This window comes from Typopeltis vanoorti, chromosome 6 (genome assembly GCF_054136105.1).
Source record: "Typopeltis vanoorti isolate ZY-2024b chromosome 6, IOZ_Tvanoo_1.0, whole genome shotgun sequence".
Lineage (NCBI taxonomy): Eukaryota > Metazoa > Arthropoda > Arachnida > Uropygi > Thelyphonidae > Typopeltis > Typopeltis vanoorti.
The window spans coordinates 60,831,560-60,858,122 of record NC_143554.1 but is presented as its reverse complement, the minus strand read 5'-3'; the positions used below and the strand labels follow the sequence as shown (position 1 = coordinate 60,858,122).

The 26,563-nt window shown below is 37.7% G+C and overlaps 1 protein-coding gene across 2 annotated transcripts in view; it reads right to left on the bottom strand.

Annotated features, from left to right (window-relative positions):
• Nucleotides 1–26,563, bottom strand: part of LOC150105487 (uncharacterized) — a 246,828-nt gene that overhangs the window by 82,709 nt on the left and 137,556 nt on the right. For both annotated transcript variants that reach the window (XM_090394201.1, XM_090394200.1), the window contains exon 7: nt 8,560–8,681. In XM_090394201.1, coding sequence (XP_090250327.1) covers nt 8,560–8,681 — 122 coding nt within the window. The remainder of the gene's footprint in view (nt 1–8,559; nt 8,682–26,563) is intronic.

Genomic DNA, 26,563 nt, shown 5'->3' with positions numbered 1-26,563 from the left:
TTTTTTCTGAAATGTCCCTAATGTAGAGTATGGCTATGTAATCTTGCTTTTTAATAGCATTTTTATGAAAGATTTTGTGAAATGTTTTTTATTGTAGCCATTTTATATTATTGTAGCCAGGAATTGCCACTAGAGGGCTACATGGTGTATAGTGTTTGTAGATAGCTCCTGAAGAGATAAATGTTATTTTGAGTAATAATTGGTGAATTTGCATAGTATTTACATAGTATTGTTTACTTTTCATATTTTAGTGTGTCTGGGTGATTTTTGTGTGATTTTTGAGTATTTTAAATAAAATGATAGATACGATTATCTGTGCACATGGCCCACATTAAGAGAAATACAAAGATGGCGTCCAAGTCACCAGCTTTGTCTAAAAATTTTAATTTAAAGGAATTGATTCAGTGTACTGTTTGCGAAATGTATGCATTGAGGAGAGCGGTTGGAGTCTGGTTAAACAATGAATGTGTGCAGAAAGTGTAAAGAATCTGAGGATTTAAAGAGTGTTTCAGGTCGTGAGAGTGATATCGTCGTTGAAAGTGAGAATCTAGATAACAGTGATATGCGAGGTATGAATAGGGATGTTTGCGAGGTAGTGCCTGATAGCTGTGAAAGTGGCGCTGAAAGTGAGAATGAAGGTAAACATACAGAACAAATGAATGAATTATTGGAGAATAAAAATGATGAGACTGATGCAATGAGTGAGATCGCTCAGTTACGCGAAGCAACACACAAAGTAAATCGGCAGCTGGAGCGTTGCCAAAAATGTTTACCAAGAGTACCGACTAATAAATGGCAAACGTATGATAGAAAAAATAAAAGTATGATAGCGAGTGTAAACAAAATGAAAGAGTGAGTGTTGTATGGAGATTCCTTAGTAAGAGATGTGTTAGTTGAGAGTTTAACAAAATCGTATAAACCTGGTGTGAACGTTAAGGATGTAAGCGAGTCAATTAGAATGCAAAAGCAGCGGGTGAAAGAATTAACAGTGGTAGTAGCAGGTACAAATGATTTGAAAGGAGACAAAATGGCTATGAATGAGGATGTGAAGGAATTGCTTGAGATAGCAAAAGAGAAGAGAGTTAGGATGGTGAGTCTGTTGCCTCGATATGACAGTGAAGAGTATAACAGGGCCATAACTGCTAATGACTTTATGCATGAATTATGCAGGACGAGTGGTGTGAAATTTGTGGATGTGTGGAGTGAGTTCGATGGGTGACAGGATTTATATAAGATGGATGGTTTACATTTGAATGGATTTGGTGTACGGAGACTTGAAAAAGAGTTGTCGAATGTAGTGGAAGTGAATGTGCAGAATCAGGGAAACTAGAGTTATTAAGGGGGGAGGGGAAGTAGATATGCAGACTTTAGGGAGACAGTTGAGTGTATGAATGTGTGTAATATGCCCAAGCGAGTACGAAAGACCACGAATCAGAATGGGATAGTTAGTATAAGGCATCAAAATAGGGATGGGACAAATCGGCTTCTGCAATTCATGTATACTAATGCCAGAAGTATTAGGAACAAGAAGGAAGAATTTTTGGCCTTGGTTGGCACTTCCGGGCCACAGGTTATTGGCATTAGTGAAACATGGCTGACAGAAGATGATATAGCTAGTGGGATTGAATGTGAAGGGTATTGTGTGTTCAGGACTGACAGGGAGAATAAAATGGGGGGAGGAGTGTTACTGATGATAGCTGATGAGCTACAGCCAAGGAGAATAGAAGTGGAACTGCAGGATAGAAGAAAGAGCACATTTGAGGCTATTTGGTGTGAGATAGAAACTAGCAGAACAAAATATACAGTTGGGTGCGGTTATAGACCAGGTAATGAAATAGATGGTGGAGATAGTATGCATAAGCAAATAGAAGAAATGAGTGGAAGGAGGATAATTATTATGGGTGATTTCAACTATGGTAACATTGACTGGAAGGAGGAGAGGACACATGGGAGGAAGGAATTGGATTTTATGCAGTTATTAAGGGATAACTATCTGCAACAGGATGTAATGGAAAATACTAGGGGTCAGAGAGTGCGTGACCTAGTAATTGCATCTGAGAATTTGGCTTAACAAATATGACCACGTTGCCACCAATTGGTGAGAGTGATCACAGGGTCTTGACTTGGGAGGTGGCTAAAGTTGTGGAATTTACAATTAAGACAGGGTACATGTGGAATTATTGGGTTGATACGTATGGCAAGCTTAGGAGTTTGATTGGTTCAGTGCCATGGCATGTAAAACTGCAAGGGCTAAATGTTGATAGTGCATGGGAGGTGGTTAGGAAGTGTTTGCATGAGGCAATGGCTGACTGTATACCTAGAGTTCGAGTAATAAATCAAGTAGGGGTTAAATGGATGAATAACACCATTAAGCTTGAGCTGCAAAAAAGGAAACTACTATGGAGGGAATTTAAGGAGAAAGGTGACTGGCAGGCACATGAACAGTATAAAGTGCAGGCCAGAAGGGTAACGAGTGTGGTAAGAAAAGTAAAAAAAGGATTATGAAAGAACATTAGCCATGCAAGCTAAAGAGAATCCCAAGCAGTTTTTTTTATATGTTTCAAGTAAAAGAAAAAAATGTATATGGCAGAATGATTTTAAAGAATGCCGATGGTAGGGAGATAACCGATCAGTTGATATAGTTGAATTACTGAGCGAACACTTTGCAAGAATATATCATCCAGGTGGTGGCACTGCAGTAATGAATGAACCAATAGATTATACGGGAATTGTGGTGAATGAAGTGGAGGTGAGTAGTCTATTATCTGTGCGATTGGATGGTATACCAGCTCATGTCGTACGTGAAGCTGCTAAAGAATTGTCAATACCCTTTACCATTTTGTTTAATGTGAGTCTCGGGTCTGGGTCAGTCCCGAGGGGGTTGAAAGAGGGGAAAATAGCTCCACTGCATAAAGGAGGTTCCAAGACTGCTGTTGTAAATTACTGACCGATTAGCATATCAAGAATCGCTGTCAGGGTCTTGGAGAAATTAGTCAAGAGAAGAATACAGGATTGGATAGATGAAAATGGGATACTGTATGGGGGACAACATGGTTTTGTGAAGGGTAGATCATGCCTCAGTAACTTCCTCACGTTTTATAACACAGTGATGGCTGAACTGGATAAGGGTAATGGGTTTACAGTGATTCTACTGGACCTTGCTAAGGCCTTTGACAGGATACCACATGGAATTCTAATCATTAAACTGCAGCATATGGGAATGGATAAAGGGTTGGTGAGGTGGATGGGAGGGTGGCTGATGGAGAGATATCAGAGAGTGGTTTATTCAGGAGTGGAGTCCAAAAGACGGCTTGCGACTAGTGGTGTGCCGCAGGGTTCTGTTCTTGGACCACTACTTTTCAATTTGTTCATTAACGATATAGGAAAGGATCTGAGAGGAAGTGTTCACTTGTTTGCTGATGATGCAAAGTTGGGTAGAGCAATTGTGAGTGCACAGGATTGTCAAAATTTTGCAGGATGATTTGGATAGTTTGGAGGACTGGGCTAAGGAAAATGGATGTCAATTTAATGTGACAAAATGTAAGGTTATGCATTTTGGAGTGAAAAGATTAGCAGCAGTATATCACATAGGTTGGAACCGTACTCCAGGAGATTGATGAGGCCAGGGATTTGGGTGTGTTGGTAGATAGGGAGTTGAAGTTTATGGAGCACATCGCAAAAGTGGCTAAATCAGCTCATCAAATCACTTGGTTGCTGAAAAATACTTTAACAAGCAGAGACAAACAAGTTATTGTTCCTCTGTATCGAGCCTTGATAAGACCCCATCTAGACTACTGTGCCCAGATATGGGCGCCTGGGTTTCTTCTTGATAGGGAGGAGGTGGATAGGATCCAGAGATGAGTGACCAAGATGATAGCAGGTCTATGGAATGAACTTTATGAGAATAGGTTGAAGATTTGCGGGTTGCAAAAATTGGTTGATAGGCAGAAAAGGGGGTGATATGATTGAGATATTCAAATTACAAGGGTTTCTAAAAGATTAATCCAGAAGATATTTTTGAGAATAGGACTGGTGGTGGGAGGACAAGAGGCCATACATGGAAGCTGGGCAAGAATATGGTTAGAAGGGGTGTTAGAGCTAGGTTTCTTACTTGAAGAGTGGCGAATGAGTGGAATAAGATGCCAGAGTCTGTTGTGGGTGCTATGACTGTGAATGAGTTCAAGGCGAGGTATGATAGATACTGTGTGAATGTCAAATAGTTGTTCTTGATGTTAGGGGGCCTCCGTCGATGAGTCTGTCGACTCCTTGGAGTTACCCGGAATAATAATAATTTTTTTACAAATGTTTGGTTAATGATTTCAAATTCTTGTTTCAGAGCTTGTTCAGTGGAGCAAATTGTTAGGAGCTCTGATGACTCTTAGTTTTTGTGTTGGATGGTGGTATGAATTTTTATGTATGTATGGGCCGGTACATGAACTTTTGTGGTAGTCAGTGAAGGAGAGGCAGCCTGAGGGAAGACATGTGACAAGTGTGTGTAGAAAAGAAAGAGAGTTGTTGTTTTCGATTTCAATGGTGAATGGATACGTTTGTGTTGTTTGTCGCTTACAAATGTATTTTTGCCATTTGTCCCATGGCCATAGGGCAAATGGCAAAAATAAAAATATCAATATCTGAGCCAGACTTTGGGTTTTAGGTTGGCCAAATCTAGAGCTCGTTGCTCGAAGTCTTCCATGTGAAAGTTAGTTGAAGGAGAAAATGGTGAGCCCATGGCCATACCTTCTTTTTGTAGGTAAAAATTATTTTGCCACAAGAAATATCCAGAGCAGAGTACGTGGGCAAAGAGGGCTGTGATATCTGGCAGAAATGTTCTGTAAGAGAAGAATAGTATCATTAATAGGGACACTACTGAAAAGTTCAGTTATGTCAAAGCTTACTAATAAATCTTTGTCGTTAAGTGTGATGTTTTTAATCTTGTTTATGAAATGTTGTGTATTTTTTATGTAGGAGGGAGAATGACCTACCAACTTCTTGAGTGTGGCCAATAATTTCTTGGCTAAGTGATAATCAGGGTTGGCGATTCCCTCAACTATCAGTCACAGTGGAGTGTTTGTTTCGTGTATTTTTGGCAGACCGTAATTTATGGGAGCACTAGTATAATTTTGCTTGTTTCCTCTGGCCATGTGATCACCGATTTGATTAATTCTGTTGTTTTCTTTTTGATGCAGTTTGTAGGGTTGTAATTCACCATTTGGTACATGTTGTGGTCGGATACCAAAAGGTCATTTTATCCGATCAAGGATAACGGCAGCATTATCTTTATCTGCTTTTGTAATCATGATGTCTGGGTTGTTTTTTTAGAGGATTTAATTGTCAATTTTCTGTCTTGGTTAGGTTGCAACTTAGTTGTTTATTAGAGTTTAATATGTACGTACGATGTTTCCATTCGTATTTTGTTAGCTAAATTGGAGAGGAGGGATTTTAGACCTCTTTCAATGTGATAAATAATATCTAATTTGTTAACTGACCTAGGTGCAATGGCGTAGTTCAGGCCTTTCTGCAGAAGCAAGAGTTCTCCAGCGTTAAGGTCGTAGCTGGATTTGTTGATCACTTGGCTGTGGTCCATTAGTGGTTAGTTGGTTGCTTCTAACTTCGCTCATAGGCGATTGGCTGCCCCTTGTATTGGTTTGTAATTGGCTGTTCCTCTGGACATGCCGTCCAGATTGTCTGTTGCTTTCTTGTTGTTTTAGTGCTTGAAACTTCGCTATTAATTTTTCTTTGTTCTTAAGTAACATATGCTTTGCTGAGTCATTTGTAGTCCTCTCTAGAATATCCCAAATATCGGGATTTAAGTAGCTTGAGAGCTCTGAGTTTCGTTATAAAATGCTGGCTTGAGTAACTGCTAAATTTCTGCAGGCCTCGTGGATCTGCTCTCTCTCAACAAAACTTTTTCCAAATGAGCATAAATACTGAGCACTTTGGCTGAAGTAAACTTTTTTTATTTTAACGGTCCAGTATCAAGTTGCTGTCTTTACATCATTTTAGAAAGGCTAGCCAATTAACATAGAAACACGAATTTTCATCTTACCATAGCGGCGCATTGCTTGTAGGTCAAATCTCTATGGACTGTGACAATTATTTTAAGATTACATGATGGTTTGCATTCATAGTGAAGAATTTATGGAGACACAAACGTGTTATTATAATTACTTTACTTAACATTAAGCATATAACAATTGACTTTTCAACCTCTGTATTGAGGTCATCATCAGGAACACATACATATGTACAACATATGTATGTGTTCCTGATGATGTTATATGTACAACATACAAACTACATGCCACTGCACTATACAAGAGTAAAATGAATCTAAATGTTTATTAATCGTTTATCCTAGCCTGACCTCTGGTGAGAAAAAACCACACACACCTTGTGTGTGTGTGTGTTTTTTCTGTGGCAATCCCATGATCTCATAAAAGCTATTCACCATATAACACACATCATTATCATGTGAGAGTAGATATATTTAAGGAGATAGAAAAACTGGATTTCAGAACCTGCAGATCATACTCTTCAGGAAAGTACAAGTTCAGGGAAGATTATTACAAAAGATAGCAGTAGAGATGTTGGACAATGAGGAGTGGAACTTTGAACAAAGTGAGTTCCCTGGCATAAATATTTGTTTTGCAAGTTCTTTGGAATTGAACTAAGAAGGAATGTTGAACTCATGTTTGTGTTTTAAAAGCTTAAAAAAAATTGAGGAAATTACTAATGTCAATTCTGATGAAAAGTAACCATGAAATTATTTATAGAAAAAGTAACCAGCAGAAAATAAACATATGCACATAAACACAGCAGACAAAAAATTATGGAATGCAAACTTTATTCCTTAATATGGAGTTATATCACCACCTGCTTTAATCAAAGCTTGGAATTTTTTATGGCATGCTGTCAATATGACTCATTATCACATAACTATCAAGTTTATTCCACTCTATGCTTAAAAATCCCTTAATTCTACCAAATTTGCAGGGTGTTGATGTTTCTTCTTTATGGCCCTTTCTAACATGTCCCATATTTATTCAATAACATTCAGATCTGGTGAATTCGTTGGCAATTGCGATATGGAACACCCTTCTCATGTTCTGTAAACCAATCCCGCACAATTGTAGCTCGATAGACAAGAGAGTTATCTTGAAACTCAGGATACACTATATGTCCTTGTTCCAAAAACTGGACAAATGTCCATACCTTCATTATTTAAAAGTGTCACATAATACATGAATTTCATGAGATTGGACACCTCATTGAATGGGCCAACTCCAGCACTTGAAATACAGCCCCAAAACATGACACTGCCACCTCCTTTTTGCACATCTGTTTGGACACATTTGGGATTAAATGCTCCTCCAGCCTTCTGCATGATCCTGGAGCAGCTATCATTGGAATACAAGCAGAATCTGGATTCGTCTAACACATTATTTGTTTTCGTTTACAAGTTCTTTGGAATTGAACTAAGAAGGAATATTGAACTTATGTTTGTGCTTTAAAATATTAAAAAAAATTGAGGAAATTACTAATGTCAATTCTGATGAAAAGTAACCATGAAATTATTTATAGAAAAAGTAACCAGCAGAAAATAAACATATGCACATAAACACAGCAGACAAAAAATTATGGATGCAAACATCATCACTGGTCAGTGGTACAGTGATGATGATGATGTTTTGTCCAAGCAAGGCAATTTTTAATAATGAAGGGGATACAAATCCTTTGATGTTTATCTGCCAGTAAGCGAAACTCTAAGAACTAGGACTAAGATCTATGAGTTTCATACCGAAAAACTATTGGCAAATCCAAGTGTAAGTAACCACTTGGTAGTACAACACCAAGGCAACTCGTATCAAAGGTGGAGCAAGCTCCCTCACTGTCCTTGATATTTTCTCATAATGTAAAAACACAACCCCTAGGGGATGTAATACAGTAATTACATTATGAGGAGAGGTCACTACCCAGACCGGTTTCAACCTTTTTTTGAGGTCTCATCAGTGAGTAGGTAGACCTGGAAGATAACAAGGTTTAAGTGAAAAGAATTTACATACCTTCACTATACGAATGCCATAAAAGCCTTTTGGCTTTAATTCCAAGGCAATTTTTCTTCTGGACAGTTGTTAACTTAGGATGTATCTGGACAACATGATTGAAAATGCCTAACCCATGCAGTTCTCTCCATAATGTTCATTCTGCAACTGGTTTACTGAGTTAGCATTGTACTATTGAATTGGTTCTTGATGAGTATGGAAACCTTCAGCTGTTGCTAGTCGTCCCAAATGCCTGCGATCCCGATTTCTCATCATAGAGCTTCTGCCACAGTTGTACAGCTCTTTCTATGGTGATAATTTCCTTACTTCTTCCAGTATAAATAAACACTACTAACTAACAGTGGATTCAGACATTCCAGCAAACTTCACCAGTGCATTTCTGGCTTATACCTCTAACTTTTCTTGGTACAAACATATCACATCCACTCAGCCACCAAATGAATATCTAAATACATTAAAGGCGCAGAATATTAATTTCCAATTTTTAAAATATTACCTGTGGGGATGGAAACTGGCACAGCGCTTCGGGAGTTGTGAAAAAAGCCATACCATTATGATAAGTATATGGAACTCCATTATGGTACAAGATCGTCCCATTTGGTACCATTTGAGCTGGGTCTAAAAATGAAATTTAAAAGGAAAAATATTATTTTATTCAGCAAACAATTTATGAAATTTACAAAGAAAGAAATTACATAATAAATAAAAAAATAATAATCCAGTCTTTGTATCAGCTGCAAAAAAAAAGCAATTTGCTATTCAATAATAGATTAAACACTTTTCCAAAATAACCACGTACATGAAGATAGCATCATACTCATCATTACACTAATCATGAATATACACTGATTGATCTACCAGTATCAGACTAACCTGATGACCCTGATCAGTCTTTTTCCCTTTTGGTGTATTAGCAAAATCCAAAAGTATCATGGTGTATCAATTCTCCTTGTCTAACTCAATAGTTACATTATTATAGAATGTGAGCAAGTTGCTAATACATGACCCCTCATTTAGCACACCCATGCTGTTCATTGCAAAGTAGAGATTATCTTTCAATTCATTTCTGAATGCAAACACTAACCAACTTTTCCAAAATCTTTATCACCAATTGAGAGAGAGATACTAATAGGTCATTAATTGAATACATCAATCTTTGCAATACCATCGTGCAATGGGATTACCACACATTCTTGCCACTCCTACTGAATCATCCCTTTTCTGAGATTCAAAATTATATAGCCTTGTTGAAGGAATAGCCACTTTAGCTGAACATTCTTTTTAGCATCAATGCTGATATCTCGTTAGTCCATATTGCTGAATTGTTATCGAGTTTGTGCAACAGCTCTAGTACCTCTTCCACAAACACATGAATTTCTTCATCCATAGCAGTGAGCGAGAAATATTGCATACACTAGATTGATAGCTTTTAGTAAAGTGGGCACTCATTTGTTGAACAATCTCTCCTGCAATTCATCTGCACACCATTTGCATTCAGTAGAGTTATTCTTTCATATTAATTCTTTATTTTACTTGAAGCATAACAACAGAATTCTTTTGAGTTGTCATTAGCTTGCAGAGCTAGTTTCTTGTTCCTTTTCATACTCAGATTTCTGTACAACAGTTGCGACTCTTCTGGCTTGTTCCATGAAACTTCATAACTGCATCATCCTTATACACTTGGTATTACTTTCACCTTATCTTTTTTTTTTTCTTCTGAATCTTTTATGTAGATTACACATTCATTTCGCTTGAACTCCAGGGAACACATTTTGATATTGCATCAATTAAGTATTTTTAAAGGCCCCATACGCTGTCAATATTCTTCTCATCCAACAATCGAATACCATGGTAGAACCCAGCATACTCCTCAATTCATCATAATTTTCTGCTTTGCAGCTCACAGCATGTTACCTTTTTTGAATTGAACATTCATATTATAAACTTAGCCAAGTGAGTACTGCATGATCACTGTCACTAATCAGAGGCAGAATATTTACATCTTTAACAGAAACTCCCTCTGACACTATAATCACTTTAGCACTCTTTGACCTTGAATTCTTTCTGTTGCATTCTGCTTGAGGAAGTTGTCTTACAACAGACCAATAAATTCAGTTTCATTCTTCGCATGATATTTTTCTGTTACCCAATCAATGTTCAGATAATCAAAGTCCCACATTATGATTACAGGATCACCTGCATCCCTCACTCTCCTCTAACTCTTTCACAGAGGTGAAAGAGTTAGAGGAGAGTGAGGGATGCAGGTGAGCAATCAAAGAATAGAGTAGTAAGAGCTGTGATGTATGGAGACTCGATCTGTGGAGTGCAAGATAGGATGCCAGAGGAATGTTTGCCTGGAGGGACAAGAGAAAGTGTGGCTATGGCAAATAAGTGGGGTCAAAGGGTGGATGAGATGATTGTGATGGTGGGCACGAATGGCTTGAGAGGCAATGTAAATCGGATGGTGAGAGATCTGAGATTCTTGCTTCAGGTTGTACAAAAGAAAAAGCAGAGATGAAAGATTGTGTGCGTGTGTTCCCCAGGTGTGATAATGACAAGCTGAGCAGAAGAGCAGTAATAATGACTAGCATAATAGCAAGAATGTGTCAGAAGAGAGAATTGGAATGTGTGGATGCTTGGAGGGCATTTGAGGACAGAAAGGAAATGTATGCGAGAGACCACTTGTATTTGAATGAGGAAGGATGTTATGCATCTGGAGAGATTGCTGTTTTCTGATTGAGTTGGTGTGTCAGTGCAGGAAAACTAGAATTCCCAGGGTGGATGATGGCTGGGGTGGCCTCTTGAGGGAATGGGTGCTTAGGGACGACATCAGGTAACACTGAGTCCAGTGGGGTTTGGAGGGGGATAAAGGTATAAAAGCAGTGACATTTTTATGCTTTATACTAATGCCAGGAGAATTTGGAATAAGGAGATGAATTGGTGGTGCTGATAGCATCAGCCTGGCCAAAGATTATTGGGATCTCTGAGACGTAGTTGACAGAAGATGATATAATAACAGGAACAGAGGTAGCAGGGTACTGTATTTTTCGGCAGGATAGGAAGGGAAAGCATGATGGTGGAGTACTGCTTATGATAAGTGATAACTTATATCCTCTAAGCGTGGAGGGTTTGGAAGGCGGTGACACTAATGGTTTTGAAAACATATGGTGTGGGGTCGAGATGGACAAGATAGGATATTTAGTGGGGTGTTGATACAAGCCAATGAGCACAGAGGGTGAGGAGCAGGAGATGTTTAAGCAGTTGAGCTTGGCAAGTGCAAGAAGAATGATTGTTTGTTATGGGGGATTTTAACTACAGCAGTATAAGTTGGGAAGAGAAAAATGCATGTAGTAATAAGGTGAATGGAATTTCTAGAATTTTTGAGGGACAAATGTCAAATGTCTTAGGCAACATGTAATAGAGGGAACAAGAGGTTCAAGAGTTTTGGATTTGGTCATAGCATCAGAAGAGCTGATGTTAACTGAGATGACATCTCTCCCCCTAGTTGGAGAGATCAGGTATGTTGAAATTATCAGAAGGTGAAATAAATGAGTGTTTGCACTTTTGATATTTTCTTGACTGCCACCTTCCCAGCATAAGAGGATTCCAGGACAGGAGTACCCAGGTCGTCTGCAGACGATTTGGTGCTCACATGTCACACCTGAATGGTGTGGCGTAGGAAGCAGCTGCTGCATAGTCTCAACGGCTGCCTTGATGCTTCCATTCTAGTGGCCTCATTGCCAGAGCGATTGCACCGTGACATACAAAAGCAATTCCAGCTAGCGCTGCCTTTTAATGCGTGAGGCATGGACGGTATCGTTGCAGTGCTAGAAGGGATTCTGACTTAGAGGCATTCAGTCATAATCCCACATCATAATATCTGGTGTGAAGCAGAGATGTCATCTCAGCTTCGCACCACTGGTCACTTGACCAAGCACATGTACCAAGTGTCCGAACCTACGGTTCTCTTGTACTGAGCAGGATTACTATTGCAATGACTAGTCATCAGTAGGGTAAAACTAACCTGCCATCTTTAATATCAGGTTATCCTCTCTTGGTCTACTATAATATCAGGTCAGACTCTCTCAGCAATGTGCCCCTGTCTCACATTAAGGATCTAAAGGTGTTCAGTCCTTATGTCCTGTGGTACATGAACCTAAAGTCATTCAGTTCATGCAGTTACCACAGTATGACTATTAGCCATACTTGCCAGTGCAAAATCAATACCTATATTATTAAGAATTTTTGCCAGATTTTCATGCTGATGCTAACGCAAGGTAGAGCGCCGGCCTGGACTTGGCCAGTAGTACTTCTTCTGGTCAGCAACTCATTTCTTCTTTCCACAATTTATTGATCCTTTTTCTTGACCTAGCTTACATGCTAGCTTAAATCTAACTTAAAACTGTCTTATATCTAGAGCTATGAGCTCACCTACTTCTATTCAAGGATCTTTTCTTCTTATCATTCAGAGTAATTCATTATCAGACATAGTGAGACCCACGATCTGCAATCCACTGAGAAACCCAATGCCTGTGAGTTAGAAAAGACCCTCCCTGTGCTCCTATGTGCATAGGAGCACAGTGAGAGTCTTTAAGGGCACTCTCACCTCTTCCGAACTCAAGCAAAGGAAGTCATCATCATCATCATGCATATCAAGGATTTAGGCATCTAGCATGGCCTGTTCCAGCATTGGAAGTCATCGTTGAATCTTTTAAGAGGACGTCCTGGTTTTCTTTTTCCTAGTGGCTCGTACTTTAAGGCTTGTTTTGGCAATCTTTCTATTTTCATTCTTTGAACGTGTTCCATCCATTTATGTTTATATTTTTTAATTTTTTCTATTAGTGATTCTTGGTTTACTTCTTTCATAATTTCTTCATTTCTTTTGTGATCAAATAGAATATACTTTGCAGTTTTTCTCATAAACTTCATTTCTGCTGTTATTAATCTCCGTTTGTCTTTTTGTTTTATTGTCCAGATTTCACTTCCATACAATAAGCCTGGTAGGCAGTGGCGTAGCTAGAGCTTTTGCCACGCAGGGCTATCCATGAGTTTGCCACTCCTCTTAATACACACCAAAAATATTACAAAAAGTCAAAATGACGTAGGGAAAGAAATTAAAACACTATGTTTATGTTTATTTTAGTTGTAAGTATAGTTGTTGTAAACTAATTATTAATTAAGTAATAAAATTACTAAGGTAACATAAATAGAAGAATCGTCGAAAAATAAAATTGTCTCACGTGAAAAGTTCTGCCCGGGGCAGGACCCCCCTCCCCCAGCAGCTATGCCACTACTGGTAGGGTTAATGTATTGTATACTTTTAGTCCGGTTTGTTTTTGAACTAGTTTTGGTTTAAATATAGAGTTAATTACACCTGTTCTTTTTAAATATTTTGCAATTTTTAGGTTTATATCTTTTTCATTTTCATATGTGATCATACATCCTAGGTAGTTAAATGAATTCACCTGTTCTAATATCTTGTTATCTATTACTATTTTAGTTTTTACTGGATCTTGACCTTTAAAGGCCATAGTTTTCGATTTTTCTGTTGATATTATCATACCATAATCTTTGGATATCTCATTTAGATCTAAAATAACTTTCTGTAAGTTATCTTCAGAATTTGTAATTATTATTTGGTTGTCAGCAAAAAGGAGAGTGTTTAAGTTCACGGTAGGAGAAAGTTTAAGAGAAAGCAAAATAATAATAAAATTCCATTTTATTATTATTTCATTTAGGTAAATATTAAAGAGAGTTGCTGAGAGGGGGCATCCCTGTCAGACCCCCTTGGTTTATCTCTCTCATATATGATAGCTCATGATTCAATCTTATTTGTATTTGATTATTTTCATATATACTTATGATAGCTTTTAGTATTTGGTATTTGTCTTTTAATATGTTAAATAAATGCTTCTTTAAACTTTGTTAAATGATTTTTCAAAGTCAACAAATGCCATATGTGTTTCTAAATTGTATTCTCTTCTTTTCTCTGTTATTAATTTTAGGCAGAAGGCTGGGTCTATACATGGTCGTCCTTTTCTAAATCCATTCTGTACTTCTAAAATAAAGTTTTCGGAATATTTCATTAGTCTGCTATTTAAAATACTGCTATATATTTTATAACAGGAATTTAGTATACTTACCACTATAGTTTTTAGGGTCATCTCTATTACCTTTTTTAAAGATAGGAATCACAATTGCTTTTTTCCATTCTATTGTGGGGGATTACCAGTTGTATAAATTTTATTTAAAAATAATAGGAGTCTTTCTTTGAATCTTGTTACTGCATATTTATATAGTTCTGAACCTAGTTTATCTTCTCCAGATGATTTTCTGTTTCTTGTTTCTTTCAGGCTGATTTCTAATTCTTCTTTAGTTATTTCTTTTTCATTTTCATTAAATGTTTGCCAGTTGTCTTTTTTAAAATATTTATCTGTCCACAATTCTGTGTAGAAATTTAGAAATTCTTCTCATTTCAATTCGGTGTTTAATTTTATGTTTTCTTTAGTATCTGCATTTAGGTGTTTCAAAATCTTATATACATTGGGTTTCATTTTATATAAATCATGTTCTAAATTAGAAACGAATTTGTTCCATGATTCTCTATGTCTTTTTCTGACTTCTCTTTTAGCTATGGCTCTTATTCTTTTATATTCTATTTCATCTTCTAATCTTTTTCAGCTTAACCATTTATGATAAACTTCTTTTTTCATTTTGATTATTTCTTTGGTTGTATCATCCCATATCTTCAATTTTTTCCTTTTATTGAATTTTTTGGTCTTTCCAAAGCTTTCATTTGCTGCTGCATTTAGTATCTATAATAATCTAAAAATAATGAATTCTTTGTTCATATAGTCATCATATATTTGTGTCATTTAATAGTCTAGTTTTATAAACAAACGTTTTAAATTTTCTTTCTGTTCTTGTTACTTGTAGCCATTTAGAGGATATGAAAAGTGGTCACTATTTATTTCATATCCTCTGTGAACTCTAACATCTAATTGAAACTTTCATGTCTTTTCATTTAAGATAAAATAATCTAATATTGATTTCCATCCTCTTGCTGCCTAGGAAATTAACTTTATGTTTATAGAGAATTCATTATTTTTAGATTATTATAAACTACAAAGTCAATCAATTTTTTACCATTCCTGTTTAGAGTATGTTCTCCATATATTCCGATATTATTATTAATTTTCGTGTTTCCAATTCTTGCATTTAAGTCTCCTGCTAAAATTACATAATCGTTTTTATTTATTTTATTATAAATATTTTGTAGCTGATTATAAAATTCAATATTATGCTGTTCTCTTCTTTCTTCTGGGGCATATAAACCAATTATTGTTAAATAACCTCTATCTATTTTTATTCTAGCTTCTATTATTCTTTCATTCCATAATTTATAATGTTTTAACTGTTTTGAAAGGAAGTTATGAATCCAAATCATGACTCTTGCTTCTGCTCTTTGGTCTCTGTCAACTCCACTGTATATCACATTAAAATTTTCGGTTCTCATGGTTCCTTTTAATTTCTTTTTTGTTTCAATGATTACTGCTATTTTAAAATTTCTTTCATTTAATATTTGGTCTAATTCTATTTCTTTATATGCTATTCCTCTTATATTCCAGTTTGCTATATGTATTATATTTTGTCGTTTCCATTTTCGTTTTACCTTTTCCATTCCAGGGTCGTTTTCCATAGATTCATTTCAATTACCTTTTTATGTCAGCTTAAAAGTAGAATTATGTTCTTTAAAGGAAGTCAGATAGCCACTTCCCTATGATAAGCTTGTGTGCATAGGTGCACGGGTGGGATGGCAATTCCCCACGTTAAAGACGGTACGAAGGCCAAATCCTTCTCGGATCTGCAGCAAGGCCAGGCAGATGGTCACCCGGACCCTGGTATAACAAAAGTAGTCACTGGGAATTACTCATATATTTATTATTATCCTGTAATATCTTTATAAAATTGCTCACCAAATAATAAGTTGTGCAATCTTGCACTAATTAGGCTTCCACTGATGAAAGTTTCCAATAGAAATAGTAAGTAATCTCACCAGATAGACCACAGCTCCATCCAACACGTCTACCTCAATGGAGAGTCATGTTTACTCCCGCCAATTACCTGCGATCTTGATCGATATTCTTTCACTTAAACATTCAGACCACTGGGCAGAAATCACATTGGCGGCAACACCTTTCAAAAGCCACCTCAAGTTGCTTTGTTTTAATTAGACAGTCGGATTCCCCTGGTCCATGTGAGTTCTCCCTTTGCATCTTAATATGAAATATTTTGTTCTGTTTTTATGTTTCACCCCCAGCATGCATGAAAGTAGGCTAGATGATCTTCTGACAGTTGAGACATTTACCTTTCTTGGCAGAATTTATTATCACACTTTTTACTACCACATTAGGCAGAGGTGGTGGAGCGATGGCATGTGCTTTAGGCATGTCCATATTTCTGACATTTAAAGCATCTAATTTGGGGCAGTGCAGAGGCGAACAATTCAGCTCATAGATGACCCTTCCTTCAGAGACTCACTTTAACCTCTATCTCACAGAGGCAATGTTTCAGCTCTATCTCTTCTACAGATATTTTCATGGTTACTGTTCCAGTGAATTGACAAACATCACCACTTGCTACTAAGCCTGTTAAAACAAGAGCAGCTGTTGTCCAACATCCCTTTACAGTATAAATGCAAACTCATCGAACCTGCTTCTCCTCTTCCTTATTTATTCCATCTACCTCTCTCTCCTCTGGAACAACCTTCCTCATGATGTGCTTCCCAACAACTTCAATCTTTAGCTCTTTAAGAATGTCAATATGTTTCTTCTTTCTTAACTTGCATCTACACCTCTTGCACAGCACTGCCGTGTTATAGGTTCTTGTACCTCAGTGTGGGGGATAAATATATTAAAAAAAAAGAAGCCAAACAAGATGTTGGAAGGAAGTTTTCCCACTTGGTTATACTATAAATTAAAGATACCAAGAAATTATAAACTTGGTTTAATCCTTAATCCAAGTGCAAGCAAACAAAGTTTGTGCCTGAAGTATTTTCAGGACTGGGGCAACTTGTATATAGAGGCTAATGATTTCACATCACTTTCCTTAGTATCTCATAATGCAAAGCACATATCTTTATATGTATAATGCTATGCATTATGGGAAGGGTCACTACCCAGACAAGTTTCGACCTTTATTGAGGTCTCATCAGTGGGAGCCAGACCCAGAGGTGATACCAAGGGTGAAGTAATGATGAAGTCATATTTTCATATACGAGTAACCAAAAGGTGTCACACCTTATTATTAAAATTTTTTTAATAATAGTTTCCGAACTCTGGAATGTCGAGTATGAGGAAAGATTGAGAAGATGCAACTTGCAGAGTCTGGTGGACAGGAGGAGGGGGGGGGATATGATAGAGACCTACAAGTTATTAAGGGGTTGTTATAGGGTCAATGCTGGAGAGGTTCTACAGAAAATAGTGGTAGATCAGCGGAGAACCAGAGGTCATCGCTGGAAGGTGTGAGTAATGCAGAAGTCATATTTTCATATACAAGTAGCCAAAAGGTGTCACACCTTATTATTAAAATTTTTCTTAATAATAGTTTCTTATCTCTGGAATGTCAAGCATGAGTAAAGATGAAAAGATGCAACTTGCAGAGTCTGGTGGACAGGAGGAGGAGGGGGAGATATGATAGAGACCTACAAGTTATTAAGGGGATGTTACAGGACAATGCTGGAGAGGTTCTACAGAAAATAGTGGGAGATCAGGGGAGAACCAGAGATCATTCCTGGAAGCTGTATAAGGAGGATGTGAGTAGGGGAGTGAGAAGCAGGTTTTTTTCATGCAGAAATGTGAATGAGTGGAATGCCTTTACTGAGAGTGTGGTGTCTGCAAAGAATTTGAGTGTATTTAAAGCACGGTATGATGAGCTGTATGTTTGATAAAAGGATCTCCTAGATGAGTCTTATTCCATGGGGTCTTCATTTTTTGGGGTAAATTCCGAATAATTTTTAGAGTTAAGCTTCTTCGTTTTGTGACTAATTTAGCACTTATATTGTTTAGCTGGTAGACTAATGCATTAGCCAATGCTTGGCATTGCTGGCAGTTGTCTACGGCTGCGGGATTCTCTACAGAAATTTTGCTGGCAGGTCTCTAGACTTGCGGGATTTATAGTGCTCACATGCAATTAAATTGATATGAGCGTGCCTGACTTGGACATTGTTACTGACTTTCTTGATTAAGAGCCAGCTATCATACTCATTAATAAACTTCAAAAGAAGTTCAAACTGAAATGGTCTGCTAACTTGATTGATCCCAACATCATCGTTCTTGACAAAGGGCTAGCACTGACTTTCATTAAAAAGCTTCTTAAAAAATTTGAACAAGAATGGCCTGGCTACTTAAACTTATATTCTTTACCCAAAGTTGATGATGAAGAAAATGAAGACTCTCCTCAAATGGAGGAAAAGCTCAATTTACTGGTGTCTGCATCTAATCCCACTGATCAAGAAGAAAGTCACGCTCATAAGAAGCGAAAAACTCTCACTTCTGAACCAACAAATGAAGTTGGTATGGACGAAGACTCTCCCAATTCAGACTCCTCCGCCTCTCCCAATGAGAAGCAAAGATGGACAACCCTAAGAACCACCATGGCTAACCTACAAATAAATTATAGATTGGCCAAAAATGTAGATGAGGGCATAAAAATTCAGCCTGCCATGGTGGCTGATTATAGAAATCTTACAAAGGAGCTGGACACAAGAGGAATACAATACCATACATTTTCACTTACCTCTGAAAAAAATATGAAAGTGGTCCTCCGAGGATACTGACATGGATGAAATAGTCACTGACCTCAACTCACAGGATCTACCTCCCATAAAGGTCAGTAGAATGTTCAGATCAAATAAGCACCTATGCCTCTAGTTTTAATAGAGATTCATAACATTTACAAGGATATTTACAATCTAAAATCAATCTGTGGACTTAAAAACACCCCAGAACCATTGAGGAAAAGAGCATCTTCTGGGCAGTGCCACAGATGCCAGAAGTTTGGCCATGCCCAAAAGTTGTGCAAAGCTCAGTAAAGATGCTTAAAATGTGGCAAGAATCACCCCACAAACACTTGCACAAAGCCAAAATCCACCTCAGCTAAGTGCGCTAATTGTGGAAGTCCTCACACCCTAATTATAGAGGGTGTATTCATCACCCTCAAAACAGATGGAATGATCCAAATAGTCAACCTACCTTGTCATCTGATACGAGAGTTCCTGAAATTCAAGCTCCTCAGTCCTCCAAAAGTGAGAATGTGACAACAGATGCTCGCTCATCATTAACTGACCCCTTAAGAAAATGAATCTATAACATCAAATGAGAACATATGCTGATGTGGCCTGCTCCAAACAGATAGTACAAAACCAGAACCAGCTAATCCAAATTCAAATCTATCAGCTATTATCACCTCTTCTCTTGCAAATATGCTGCAGGATTTCAGCAACACAAACCCATCACTAAGTGTTATGAAAAGATTTTTACAGCAAACTCAATCCATATTATCTGCACTCTCTGATGCATAGGAAAAAAATCACTCCAGATTCACTTAGGATTATCACTTGGAATGCCAACGGTATCAAAAACAAAGTGTTGGAAATCCAGGAATTCAATAATAGATATAATCCAGATATACTTCTAATCAATGAAACTCACCCGAGTCCTGCTGACAACCTAAAAATCAGAGGGTATCAGGTTTACAGAAACAAAAAGGTGGAGGTACAGCCACCCTTATCAAAAATTATATAAACCATCATTCAATAACCCTGCAACCACCAACCTGGAAATCACAGGCATTAATGTCCTCACAAACTCAGTTGGAAACCTAAAAATTTTTGCTGCTTAAAACCCTCCAACAAAAACATCGTTGACCTCAGATCTGGATGCCATCCTTGACGTAAAAGGACCAGTCATCATCGCTGAAGACTTCAATGCAAAACATCCTGCTTGGAATAGTAAGTCTACCAACAAAAATGGTCGCATACTGTTTAACTACTCAAGTTCCAATTGCATAGCTATGGCTGGTCCTTCAATACCAACTCATCTTAGTCCAATTGGCTCCTCCGACATCCTAGATATAGTTGTCCTCCAAAATGTCAAATTGCAGTACAACTTGGATTCACTTGAATTAACTGCTGACCACAACCCTATTCTGCTCCAATTAGGCAATCGGAAGGGACTGTTCCCCCCTGCCTCACACCTTGGGAAAAATTATCCAATGTGCTCCCAAACTACTTTGGTCCTGTTCCTCATATTAACTATAAAGAAGAAATTGATCCTGCAGTCAATAATTTTACTGAACAAGTCAATGCAGCCTTATCATCTATCACCTCAAATACGCCTACTTCTAAGCCTAAAAGACTTCCAGAAGATATTATGAGCTTGATCAGGGAGAAAAATAAGGCAAGAAAAAGATACTTTAATACCAGATCTCCCCAAGATAAAAAGTCGCTCAACCGGTTGAATAGTGCAGTGAGAGATGCACTGAAGGCCCACAGAAATAAACTATGGGAAGATAAATTAGCTTCCATTTCACCCGGTGATCAAAACGTTTGGAAACTGTTAAGAAATATCAAAAATAAAAATAAAACTCTTCCTCCTCTCAAATTGGATTTAGGCATAGTTCACTCAGATGCTGAAAAAGCCGAAATTATAGTCAAAAACTTTGAAAAGCAGTGCAGCCCTTCATATGATAACCTGAACTTCAATCGTATTTATAAAATCCACCACCACGTCAGATGCATACTAAAACAGTGTGATACCTGTACCAGCCAACTCACCCCTACTTCTCCATCCAAAATCTACGACATCATACAAAATTTAAAAAATAAAAAAGCTCTTGGACCTGACGGCATCCTTAATAAAGTTATTAAACTGCTACCCCGAAAGGCCATCGTACATCTTACAACAATAATAAATGCCCTGCTTAGATTCAAATACTTTCCCTATGCTTGGAAGTTGGCAGATGTGGTCCCTATTTATAAGCCTGGTAAGGACCCTCAGCTGTCACAAAGTTATCGCCCCATCAGTCTGATTTCCAATTTGGACAAAATCGCTTAAAAAGTCATCCTCTCCAAAATTCAAGTTTCTGTAAACAAGCTAAATATCCTACCTTTAGAGCAGTTTAGTTTTTGCAAACTCCACAGCACTACTCAACAGATCCACAGTTGAATACATTACCACCAGCTTCAACTGGCATCGATACACCAGAGCAGTCTTTCTTGACTTAGAAAAGGCCTTCGACAAATTATGGCACTTTGGACTCCTATACAAGCTGATTTTAGCCGGCATTCCACTGGATCTGATCCACCTCATTAAGTCCTTTCTTTCTGGAAGACACATGCGAGTTAAACTAAATGGGGCAGTATCTACCCAGCGGTGGATCTTGGCTGGAGTGCCTCAAGGATCCCTCCTGCCGCCGATACTTTTCTCGATTTACATGGCAGACATCCCACATAACCCAATGTCATCTATCATTGCTCTCTATGTCGATGATAGTGCAATACTGGTCAGATCTCTTAAACCGCATCTTGTTACAAAGAAACTACAAGATAACCTGCTGAAACTGGAACACTGGTTCTCCATTTGGAGACTGCAAGTAAACCCTCAAAAAAAAAAAAAAAGCAGTGCTCTTCTGTTCACAAAAAATTCAACATCTCCCAAAGAAGAATCTTTCTATTTAACATCAGGATTCACTGGAAAACAGAAACCAAATATCTCGGCATACTGCTAGACAGAAAACTTACCTTCAGACTGCATACAAAATCCTTATGTGCAAAAGCATCAAACGTCATAGCACAGCTTTACTCTCATCAATAGGAACAGAAAACTAGATATTAAAATCAAATTGCTCCTCTACCAGTTGATGATTCGTCCCATTATCACTTATGCGTCCTCCGCCTGGAGCCATACTTCAAGCTCAAATATCCTTAAACTGCAAAGACTGCAAAAAAAAAAATGCTTACCATGGTACATCAGAAATGTTCAACTTCATCGAGACACAAATGTCCCTTATATCTACTCTTTCCTGCAATCTCTTGCAGTATAGTACTTCTCAAAATCGTCCTCACATCCAAATGAATTAGTCCAATAAGCAGCAAATTATCATGAATCGGAATTATGCAAATATAGACGACTTAAGGCCATTCTAGTTCCCTTTCAAGATCTATAACTTGCCCAACTCGAGCTGAGCAAGTAGCTCATAAATTTTTCCCTACACAGTAACCTTATCAAATAGCAGGGATTAAAAGCATTATGCTTCAACCTTATAGACAGCAACATTCTATGTTCTGCTTAATATCACCTCTGGGTCTGGCTTCCACTGACAGATATCAAAAAGATATATATGGGGAGTGTGAATCTGCAAGATTCAAGGTAACCAGCGGTGTGCCTCAATGATGAGTCCTTGGTTCATTGGGATTCAATCTGTACATTAATGACATTGGGAAGGGTTTAACATGCAATATACAGATATTTGCTGATGATTAAAAGATAGGTAGAGTAATCAGGAATATTTCTGATATGTAGTACTTGCAGAATGATTTGAATCGGCTGGAATTGTGGGCATGGGAAAATGGATGTCAGTAAATGTAAAGCCATTCACTTAGCTGTGATTAGATATCCAATGTCGTATTATATTGGTGGGATTCTGCTAGAAGAAACTAATGAGACTGGGGATCTTGGAGTTTTTGTAGACAGGAAGTTGAAGTTCAAGGATCATATAGCAAAAATTATAAATACAACTCGGAGAATAATTGCAATGCTGAAATGAATCCTGACATAAAGATAAGGAAGTCTTTTCGACTCTTTACAAGGTCTTGATAAAACCTCACTTGGACTAGTGTGCACAGGTCTGATCTACTGGTTTCCATGGTGATACAGTGGAGAGAGAGTGCAAAGGAGAGTGTGAAAAATGATATCAGGATTGTGGAATACTGATTATGAAGACCGATTGATAAGGCTGCAGATACTAGCAAACAGGAGAAAGTGGAGTGATATGATTGAGACTTACAAGCTTCTGAAAGGTTTGTACAGAATTTCAATAGATGGAATTTTTCATTTTATGGTGGGTGGGGAAAGGATGCAAGTGTATCCTTGGAAGTTGAGAATTATTGTGTCGGAAAAAGTGCTGATTCACTATTGGCGAGTCATCCTGCTTCCGATCCAACATATCGTAGCGACTAGATCTAAGGATAAGGACATACTTATGCCTCCAGAAGAACAGCTAAAAGGATAGTGTACATATGCTCACTCAGAAATATGTCTAACCATCTTTAGTTGTAGATATTAAGTGATTTTGAGAAGCCCATAATTAAAGTTGATAATGTCTGTGTAAATAATTAACAAGGGAAAATTATGTATCAGTACTGAAATGTTATTATTAGATGTATATAAGATGATATATGTATTAGAGCCATGTCAAAACAGTTCGGAGTTGCGGTGACCAATCGGCCGCCGCTATGAGCATGACGTAGTCATCGAGAGAGGGCGCTCACATTTATAATATAAGGTCCAGCGGGAGATTCAATCTCTCTCTCTTGTTTTCTGTTCCTGTGTTCCTGATCCAACTCTGGGATAGCTGCGGAAGCTTACCGCCAGTACACAGCAACAATCTCCTGGTTGCTGTACATACCGTGCCGAGTATAGTGCGCCAAAGAATGAGGTCGGAATTCCAGTAAAGAGCCATTGGTTAGTTATAGTAACATGTAGTCAGCGAAAGGTGAGCATTTTGAAGAAAATAGAAGTCGCAGATGCCATGAGAATACGTGGTGAGAAAACGTGGAAGTATAATCAAGGAAATCTCAGCAACTCCGCAAAAAGACAAGAACGGTAATGTAATGTATGTTCTGCTATTCAAAATGAGTATAGTTTTCATACTCATTTTGAATAGTAACCAGGGAATTAAGGAGCTCCACACAATTAACTTTCATATAATGCCTAAAGGACTGTTTTTGGACTAATCTGTCTAGGTCTAGTAAGCTAGTGCTACTCTAAGCTTGTGCTGAGAAAGGAACCAAACCTTCGAACTGTTTATTTTGGAAGAAACATTTATGATATTATGTTAGAAATTAGTTTGAATATTAATTAAGTGTGGGAAGGATAAAGCCTGAGCATAAATAAGAATATTATCTCATGTTAAATTACAAGACGGAATACGTCTGATATGCTCTACATAAGGATTGTATATAACTGTGTGCATGTATTGTTTTTTATATGTGAGAACTGAGTAACTCTGTGTGAATTAACTGAGTCTGAACATAGTAACACAAAAGAAAGTGTGGGGCTGTTAGAATAAATTTAGGAGTAGATATTTTGGATATCCTAACATAAAAAAAAAAGGGGAAGGGGGGGGGGGAGTTCAGACTCTTTAGTATTTAAATTTCTATTTAAAGTGTATATATGTTAGTATTTTAAAATAAATGTATTTCTTTAACCCAAAGTTCATGAGTCTGTCATTTTCTGAGATTTGAATTACCACTTATTAAACTTTCGGACCTGCACGAGTAAAGGGGGAAAGGGGGAATCCATTGCCATAAGAAAAAAAAAAAAAAAAAAAAAAAAAAGGGGGGGGGGGAAACCACGACTGCAAATCACATGATCCATTTAATATTTTGAGTTGTTTTATTTCGTATCAGAATTCAGCTGCTGGCTGTCACAGTCGTTTTAAACAATTATAAATTTGTCGGCAACCAAATAGCTGATGTCTTAAAGTAATAGATAACAGAAACTGCAGAATATATATTAACCATAAAAGGGACGAAAACCAAACACATAACAATGCCGCAGCAGTCGACAGGATGTGCTTGAAAAAAAAAAAAAAAAAAAAATCAAAGTGCACGATAAGTTGGTCTCAATCTCAGAAACAGAATTCATTTAAGATTGAAAGTATAATAGTGAAATTTTGAGTTAAAAATAAAGTGTATTAATCTGAAAGGGTAAGTATGTCCCTACCAACATCGACCGAGATGAGCGACCCAGAGTTTTTTAAAATCATGAACCCCAAACAAATATGTCCCAGATTCTCAGGGGAAGGGAATGATGACGTAGAATCTTTCCTCAGCTATATGGAAAGACTTAAAAGGGTAGCAAATTGGAGTGAGCCGCAACTCTTAAGAGGGGAAAGCAAAGAAAGTGCTGCACTCCCACCACACACTAAACAGAGCATTAACATATAAAGATTTTAAGGGTTGTGTGTAGAGGCTTAAGTGCTGTGAGGACATCGTGTTGGAGGCTTAATGGATTTTTTACAACACTCAAAAAGAATTAAAATAGAATTTAATACTTCCTATATTTCGTCCTAGTCACTAGGACATTTACGGGAATTACAAAAACAATTAATGTAACATGCACACAAATATCATATACAATACTAAGCCCAACCACGTGGGTGACACTAAAGTCCTCCTATCTAGGTGGAGTGCCCTCTAAGGGCGGTAGTAGGTGGCCTGGAATGTAAGGTGAGACCTCTGGTGATGAGTGTTTCCCAAATCTTCAGAAGCTTAATGCAACCGTATTTATTAAGATTTGGTTGGTTTTTGAGAGCTGCTGCTGCTTCTAAGAAAAGTCTCTCTTTCTTGAATTTGCTGTGGTGGAGCATGATGGTTTTCTTCCATGATACCCTGTGGGTGGTGTCCAAAATATGGTCAGCCAAGCCTGAATGGCCATAGTTGTGTTTACAGATGTAAGACTTGTGTTCCTCCAGGCAGATGGATGCTGATCTGCCTGTCTGTCCAAAGTACACCAGCTTACAGGAACAGGGTACTTTGTAAACTCCAAGCAGAGAGAGAGGAGGGAGCTGATCTTTCGTAGAACGGATAAGGGTAGCAAGTTTGCGGTGGGGCTTATAAGCTGTGTGTAGGTTATACTTTTTTAGCATCTTGGCTATTTTTTCGGATGTGCCATGGATGTAGGGTATGGTGATGGCATTTTTAAAATCTTGTTGACGAGAAGGACGGGGAATGGAGGAGGAACTTATTATTTTTTTGATACTGTGTTCGCTGTAGCCATTGGAGAGGAAAGTGCTGTGTATGTGGTTAAGCTCCATAGTGAGGGCGGTTCCACTAGAACAAAGATTGTGGGATCTCTTGGTAAGAGTTTTAATAATACCATATTGTTGAGAGGGGTGGTGGTGGGAGAGTTTGTGAATGTATCTGCCTGTGTGTATGTGGGGTTTCTGTATACAATGAAGGCAAGTGTATCATTAGGCAGGCGTGTGACTAAGGTGTCTAGGAAGGGTAAACAATTGTTCTTTTCCTTTTCCATAGTAAACTGGATTCTTGGATGTAGGCTATTGAGGCTAAGATATGTAGATGATGTGTTCTCTATTTGGCCTCATGGCCCAGACATGATTTTAAAAATGCAATCACCATACGTGGCATATATTAACCATAAAAGGGATGAAAACCAAAGACGTAACAATGGCGCAGCAGTCGGCACAAATTTGTC